The sequence below is a fragment of the Miscanthus floridulus genome, chromosome 14 (genome assembly GCF_019320115.1).
Source record: "Miscanthus floridulus cultivar M001 chromosome 14, ASM1932011v1, whole genome shotgun sequence".
Lineage (NCBI taxonomy): Eukaryota > Viridiplantae > Streptophyta > Magnoliopsida > Poales > Poaceae > Miscanthus > Miscanthus floridulus.
This window is the reverse complement of record NC_089593.1, coordinates 45,904,716-45,912,970: the sequence shown is the minus strand read 5'-3', so window position 1 is coordinate 45,912,970 and position 8,255 is coordinate 45,904,716. Positions and strand designations below refer to the sequence as shown.

The window sequence follows — 8,255 nt, the reverse complement described above, 5'->3', positions numbered from 1 at the left end:
TTCCACATGACACACGTCACCTAGGACTTCCATTGCGTGCGTCGAAAACGAATTCTGAGCCTATGGTACGTTCGGTGCAAACTATGCACCAATCTTATGTCAAGAATAGCATTGTCTCCAAATAGACCAAAACGAGCTTCCACTTGAGCGTCGTCACGTAGGAGTACCATCGGGTGCGTCCAAAATGATTTCTAAGCTCATGACATGTCACACCCAATTTTAAGAACAAAAGAGGATGTATAAAAGTCTTATGTGCACCCCAGGAACGGTCGCACACATAAGTGGACAAATTGTAAATTGTACCATCACAATATTTATTACATAGCAAATAATTATTCATCACATAGTCTCACACATAGATATAATAGCTACTAAGATAACTCGCTGGCGGAAGCTCCAACAGGGACGTCAACTGGTGAACACCAAGCCTAATACTCGTCACGGTAATCTTCAATCCAATCTGGATCTATTACCCATCCGGGATTTTTCCAATATAAAAGATAAAGCAAGGCATAAGTACATGTCGTACTTAACAAGATAACTAAGGGTTCATGAGGCTCAAATAGCTGACACTGGTTTACTGCGGTTAGCATTTAAGTCATCATCAAGTTTAGCATTTATTAACATCAAGATAGCAATAATCCCTTAACACATAATCAATGAACATGAATAATCAATATCTTAAACAATTAACATAAATGATCATCTTAACAAGTAAAAGTCATCATCTCTTATGTAAGTGTCCCAAGGCCGCTCGTATCCGTGAGCACGGCTAGTATACCAGTTTGTTAACTCTGCGCAGAGGTGTACACTTTCACTGTGAGTCATGTTTTCCAAATGAGTGGGTTAATTACTCCCAAAACACCGGAAACCATATAGAGCCACCCAAGAACTCGTCTAACCGGCCAGGGTCGCAGGGTCATCAGATATAGGAACCCCCCTTCCAATAATATAAAAGGCCACTTCCAAAGCTAGGCTCAACAGGACAGAGGCTGTCCTATACCCAACTCGCAGACCTCTAACCAGCTAGAAAAGGGTTTCTCAAATAACTAGAGCCAGAGCCATATAGCCCTCACAGCTGTACATTAATCCCGGATAATCAGTTACAAGACAAGTCCTTCTATTGCTAAAAAATCATCTTGTATGTGTTTATAGCATATTCATTAATCAAGTTTCAAGATCATGTTTTGTTGCACTAGCAATAGAACTACCCAATGCAAACCTCCCAAGGTGACAAGGTAACTGAGTGTTCAAAATCTAGGAATTCCTTCCATAGGTAGCAAGGAAGACACATGCATATGTATTTTAGTGAGCATCATGAATAGGACAACAAGGAAGGTCCTTAGCTATACTTGCCTTGATCAAAGTTCCCCTGAAAATCTTGCTGGTCTTGCTAGTCGTAGAAGTTCTCTTGTTCACCAACGTAAACCTCACCGTCTGAACTCGATCAACAACACCAAGCAGCAGCATACAATCATCCGAGCAATCATACACGAGGCAAACAAATAGATTTAATTAGAACAGTACACCACCAGAAATAAAACAGTTTGAAAAGTGTATAAAAACATTCTACTTGTCACTACGATCATATAAACGCGAGGATCACGAAAAACGGAATTACGACGAGAAAGTTATGATTAAAACAAGTTTTCCTATTAAAGAAATAGATTAAATATAAACTCGAAATTTAAAGTTCAAAAACATGGTGAAAAACTATATGAACAGATAGATCTCGAAAATACGAATCTAATGCAAGTTGAATGGTTCGATTTGGAGTTAGAACGAATAAGTTATGAGCAATTAAAGGTAGTGGCAAAACTGTAATTAGATGGAACTTGATTTTTGAATCTGTTAAATGAAAAATACGTTTTCCAAAAGAGAAAGCGTATTCTATGGAATCCACTTTGGACCGCGGGTTCAACATCTAAAGAACCCAGGGGCTCTTTAGCCAAAAGGCCACCCGAAGGGGTACGGTGCGATTCGGACGGTTGGATCCAATCCGAACGGACCAGATTAGATCGGGAGGGAGGGGCGGCACTGCCGACCGGAGAAGAAGACCTCCGCGGCGGTTGCCATCGCTGGCGGCCATCAAGCTCGTCGGCGGAACTTGTTCCGGCGATTCAGTGCACCAGGAGACTCTAGACCGGTACGGATCGAACCGGGGAAGGATGGGGAGCTGATGTGCACACGCCTATGCAAGCGTGTAGCAAGTTGTGTGGCCCGATCTTCTCGTAGGATCCATGAACTTGATAACTTGTCGTTGCGTGACCTGGTGAAGAGGCAGTGCACCGTGAGGCTGTCCACACGACGAACTACCGAGACAATCACCCTTCCACGTACCGACGAAACAGCCCACGCAATCACGCCCTATAGACGTGAAGGCACGAACTGGGTGAACCGCAGTTCGGCATTCTACAACTCCCTCAGGAATCGAAAGAACAAGTGTTGCAAGCCTCTCAAGACTCACGCATAAACAAAACTCCACGAGTTTGTGTATTCTGAATTCAGCCAATCCAAATCTGACCTTTCATTGTCTAGTACAAGATATATATAGAGATAGGGACGTTCAACTTGGAGTAAATGGCAGCATGCGCATGCACCAATGGATTTCGTGGCTGGTTCGCGCATCTTTTCAGCTTCTGATAGCAGTTACTAAAATGAGCATAACTCTTTATTGGGACGTCGAAATAATGAGCCGTTTGATGGGCTGGAAAGTAGACTTGAAGACGCTTCCATCCACATATAGAACACCGTCTAACTCCTTGTATTCTCTCCGCGGTGATGCTTGGAATTCGTATCATGTATCAGTCATCTAGCTTCTGGTTGCATTTCCATGCAAAGGTGATGAACCACCATTTTATTCTTGCACACCATAGGCTTCTTGGTTCAAATGTCCAGAGGCTTGAATCCATCTTCATCCCATGTTGGTTCATACACTCCATCATTCCTAAGGACATTGGAACAAGAACTCAAAAGCATAGGCTCATTCAACATAAACTGATTATTAAACATAAGGTTAGCGTTCACCTGAGAATGAATTTCCTTCTCCAATTGTTTAGCTCTACTTCTTGTAATTGGACCAGCTATATCAAGTGGAGTTTCATTTGAAGATGAGTGAATGCTAGGAATGTCCTCATTAGCCTCCCCCTCTTGAGAAGGAGTCGTCCTCGACTCAGGCTCACCAACAAATGGAAGCAAGTCTTTGACATTGAATGTTGTACTCACATTGGAATATTCAGGTGGCAGCTCAATTTTGTAAGCATTATCATTTATCTTGTGTAAAACCTTGAACGGACCATCACCCCTAGGAGATAACTTACTCTTGCGCTGTTGGGGAAATCGATCCTTGCGTAGATGCAACCACACGAGGTCTCCGGGCTGGAATGTAACCTTCTTCTTACCTTTGTTCGCTTGCTTTGCATATTGTGCTGATTTCTTCTCGATATTCCTTCTTGTCTCATCATGTAGCTTCTTGAGAAAATCTGATCTCTTTGCTGCATCCAAGTTAACTTGTTCCTGTAATGGTAAAGGCAAAAGATCCATGGGAGTATGCGGTTTAAACCCATAAACAATTTCAAATGGACAAAAGTTTGTTGTGGAATGGACTGCCCTGTTATAAGCAAATTCAACATGTGGAAGGCATTCTTCCCACTGCTTCAAATTCTTTTTCAACACAGCACGCAACATGGTGGACAAGGTACGGTTGACAACTTCAGTTTGCCCATCGGTTTGCGGATGACAAGTGGTGGAAAATAACAACTTTGTACCAAGTTTAGCCCATAATGTCTTCCAAAAATAGCTTAGAAATTTTGTATCCCGGTCTGAAACAATAGTCCTTGGTACTCCATGTAAACGAACGATCTCCCTGAAAAACAAATCAGCAATGTGTGAAGCATCGTCGTTCTTATGACATGGAATAAAATGTGCCATTTTAGAGAATCGGTCAACAACAACAAAGATAGAATCCCTCCCCCTCTGAGACCGAGGTAACCCCAAAATAAAATCCATGGATATATCTTCCCAAGGTACATTCGGAACTGGTAATGGAGTATAAAGACCATGGGGATTAAGGCGGGACTTAGCTTTCAAGCAGATTATGCAGCGTGCAACATGTCGCTGGACATCACGTCGCATATGTGGCCAAAAGAAATGATCGGAGAGCATGTCCAATGTCTTTTTGACGCCAAAATGACCAGCTAAGCCACCAGCATGTGCTTCCTGCAAAAGAACTTGACGAATCGAACAGGCTGGAATGCATAGTTTGTTAGTCCGAAATAAAAAACCATCATGCACATAATACTTGTCCCAGCCTTTTCCAGCAATGCAATGAGAGAAAGGTTCTTTAAAATCAGAATCAGCTGCATAGAGTGTTTTAATGGATTCCAAACCAAGCACTTTTGTATCTAATTGTGTAACCAAACCACATCTCCGTGATAAGGCATCGGCAACAATGTTATCTTTTCCACGCTTATGTTTTACAACATAGGGAAATGTTTCAATGAACTCAATCCATTTAGCATGTCTACGGTTCAGTTTGCCTTGACTTTTTAGATATTTCAAAGCTTCATGATCAGAATGGATGACAAATTCTTTAGGTAACAAATAATGTTGCCAAACTTCCAAAACTCGAACTAAGGCATAAAGCTCTTTATCATAGACAGAATAATTCAGATGTGGACCATTCAACTTTTCAGAAAAGTAGGCAACAGGTTTACCTTCTTGAAGTAGTACACCTCCTATGCCAATACCACTTGCATCACATTCGATCTCAAATGTCTTACCAAAATCAGGAAGTTGTAGCAGCGGTGCTTCACAAAGCTTTGTTTTCAGCTCATTGAAGGCTTGGTCTTGTTCATCACCCCACTTGAATGGAACATCCTTCTTTGTCAAATTGTTGAGGGGTGCAGCGATGGTGCTGAAATCTTTGACAAAACGCCTGTAAAAACCTGCAAGACCATGAAAACTTCGAACTTGACTCACATTTGTAGGTGTAGGCCAATCCTTTATTGCTTTAACCTTCTCTTCATCAACCTGAATACCATCTGCGGAAACAACAAAGCCAAGGAAAACAACATGGTTTGTGCAAAAGGTGCACTTAGCAATGTTGCCATACAATTTCTCTTCCCTCAAAACAGCAAGTACTTGACGGATATGATCAAGATGTTCATCAAATGATTTGCTATAGATCAGAATATCATCAAAATAAACAACTACAAACTTGCCAATGAAAGCTCGTAAAACATGGTTCATTAAGCGCATAAAAGTTGAAGGAGCATTTGTCAAGCCAAATGGCATCACAAGCCATTCATAGAGACCAATTTTAGTTTTGAACGCTGTTTTCCATTCATCACCAAGTTTCATGCGGATTTGATGATAGCCACTACGCAAATCAATCTTGGTGAAAATGATGGAACCACTCAATTCATCTAACATGTCATCAAGTCGTGGAATGGGATGGCGATATCGAACAGTTATAGCATTGATAGCACGACAATCAACACACATGCGCCAAGAGCCATCTTTCTTTGGAACTAAAAGAATGGGAACAGCACATGGTGATAAGGATTCACGAACATACCCTTTGTCCAAAAGCTCTTTTACCTGTCGCTGAATTTCCTTTGTCTCTGTGGGATTGGTGCGGTAGGCTGGACGATTTGGAAGAGAAGCACCTGGTACCAAATCAATTTGATGCTCAATTCCACGGAGTGGAGGAAGTCCAGCTAGTATCTCATCGGGAAAAACATCTTCAAAGTCCTGTAAGAGATCAAGAACAACACTAGGCAGCGATGAAGGTAAATCATTAGTTGAAAGTAGGACCTCCTTGTGCAAGAGCACAAAGAATGGGGCTGTGGTGTTTCTCACTTCTCTCATATCACTCTTGCTCACAAAGAGACACTCAGTGTGGCGTGGCTGTTTAGGATTGGCAGGAGTCTTTATGTGGCTGGATGGGTTAGAACTCTCTCCCTTACTTGTGTTGGGGATCTCACTCAATTTTCTTTTGTCAGATTCCTCTCTTTTCTTGCGAGCCATATCTGAAGCATGTATCTCCTCTGGAGATAATGGAATAAGAACCACCTTCTTGTCATTGTGAATGAAAGTGTGTTTGTTAGACCGTCCAAAATGCACCAAATCCACATCAAATTGCCAGGGCCGACCAAGCAGCAAATGGCATGCTTGCATGGGGACAATATCACAATCAACCTCTCCATGATAATCACCAATGGAAAATGACAAACGAATCATGGCTGAAACCTTAACTGTCCCGGAATTATTCAACCATTGCATATGGTATGGATGTGGATGGCGACGTGGCTGCAAACTAAGCTTCTCAACAAGCAAAGCACTAACAATATTATTGCAGCTCCCACCATCTATGATGAAACGGCACACTTGTCCTTTCACTTTGCATCGGGACTGAAACAAATTATGGCGTTGTCCTTGTTCAGCAGCAACAAACTGAGTGGAAAGAACTCTCCTAACCACCAAAGAAGGAGATGGTGTATTCATTGTAGAAGGCTCCAAATCAGGAAAATCAGCAAGCAACTCATCAAAATCAGCACTAGTAATCTCGTCAGAAGATGGAGAAATAATATCTTGTAGCATGTTATTGTGAGCAAAAGTTGGAATAGGTTGAATGGCTAAATAATTCAGACCTAGCTCAAATGTACCATCCTCAGCTGAATACTCACAAGTATCAAAATTTAGATCTGCAAATATATTGTTAAACTCTTCATCCTCTTCACTTTGAGAATCATAAGAACCATCAGCAAGTGCAATAATGGTACGCCGATTGGGACATTCAGCTTGTTTATGTCCATGACCACCACACTTAAAACACTCAATCTTGCTTGTCTTGCGTTGGGTGGCTGCAGTAGAAGAAGTGGGCTGACTTGAACTCACAGCTTTACCTTTCACATCCAATTGTTTGGAAGAAGTTGGAAGATATCTATTTGCTCCACGAGATGAGGATTTGGGCATTGCAGCTCCTTGCTGTTGGAATTGAGGCGTGACATCCCCTTGCTGTTGGGAATGACGCCATGAAGCATTGTATTTGTAAGACGTAGCAATTTGCCTTTCAGCCCTCTTTGCAAAATGAACCAACTCGGTGAGACATGTGTAGTTTGTCATATCCACTTTATCAGCAATGGGTTTATTGAGGCCAACCAGAAACCGAGCCATTGTGGATTCCTCATCTTCAGTTATCCCTGTACGAAGTACACACATTTCCAATTCTTGAAAATATTCATCAACACTGCGAGTACCTTGCACAAGACGTTTCAGCTTCAAATGTAGATCACGAGAATAATATGCAGGAACAAAACGACGTCTCATTTCCCTCTTCATGTCTTCCCAAGTTATACGATCATGCCCAACTCTATGATATTCAGTACGGATCTGATTCCACCAAGTTATGGCATAGCCTTTGAACTCAATGGCTGCAAGCTTTGCCTTCTTTTCAGCAGGGTATTCATACAAATCAAATATTTGCTCCACTTTGGTTTCCCATTCAAAATAATCATCAGCATTCTCCTTGCCGTTGAATGGAGGAATGGACACTTTAACCTTGCTCAAACCATCATCATTGTGACGTCGTTCATGATGACGCCGACGGTGATCACCATAACGACCACGGGCTCCAAAACGGCCAAAGTTGTCACCACCATGATCATCATATCCACCACGGCGACCATAAGGATCACCTCCATGTTCAGCACTATAATCTGAATGCGTTTCAACATCAAAATCAGTAGGATCACCAACAGGAACACGTCATGCACGACCAAAACCAGCAGCAAATCCTCGGCCACGGCCACCACCACGGCCACCAGCACCGCCACCGCCATGGTGATCATCATCCTCATTATCATGAGGTGGAGGTTCCCCACGCTGTTGCTGAATGGATTGCTGAAGTTGTTGCATTCCTTGCATCAATTGACGCATTTGTTCACGCACCTCCTGAATCTCTTGAGCAGAAACAGTATGGGAAAAAGAGTCTTCATCATCAGCCATGTTAGTAACAAGGAGACAAAAATAATAGGACAATGAATATGTGGAATCACTCCCTGACCACTTACAAAACAAGTTCTTTCTCTCCCTGAAAAGAGCAAGAACCGGGGCTGCAATCTGTAGTGGAAGAGTGAAGAGACTACGGTGCAACAGCTCACGGTGCTTTTAAGTGGAGCTTGGTGGGGTAATATGTAAATGGAATGCACTGAAATGTAGTAATGCAAAACCGAATAATAATCCAAGAACTC

The 8,255-nt window shown here is 42.2% G+C and overlaps 1 protein-coding gene across 1 annotated transcript; it reads right to left on the bottom strand.

The window, feature by feature from the left end:
* Positions 1 to 558: 558 nt before the first annotated feature.
* LOC136503410 (uncharacterized) lies at positions 559 to 8,010 on the bottom strand. The gene is made up of 6 exons (XM_066498498.1): positions 7,788 to 8,010; positions 4,972 to 7,721; positions 4,467 to 4,881; positions 4,194 to 4,229; positions 2,910 to 3,605; positions 559 to 644 (listed from the first exon to the last, which is right to left on the bottom strand). The coding sequence occupies exons 1-6, from the start codon at positions 8,008 to 8,010 to the stop codon at positions 559 to 561; spliced, it is 4,206 nt and encodes a 1,401-aa protein (XP_066354595.1).
* Between the last annotated feature and the right edge of the window lie 245 nt (positions 8,011 to 8,255).

Coding starts and splice junctions, on each gene's coding strand:
- LOC136503410 (XM_066498498.1), bottom strand. CDS start 8,010: ATGGCTGATGATGAAGACTCTTTTTCCCATACTGTTTCTGCTCAAGAG. Junction 7,722..7,787: donor TGGCCGAGGATTTGCTGCTG/GTTTTGGTCGTG, acceptor AAACGCATTCAG/ATTATAGTGCTGAACATGGA. Junction 645..2,909: donor ACCAACATGGGATGAAGATG/GATTCAAGCCTC, acceptor TTATGTGTTAAG/GGATTATTGCTATCTTGATG.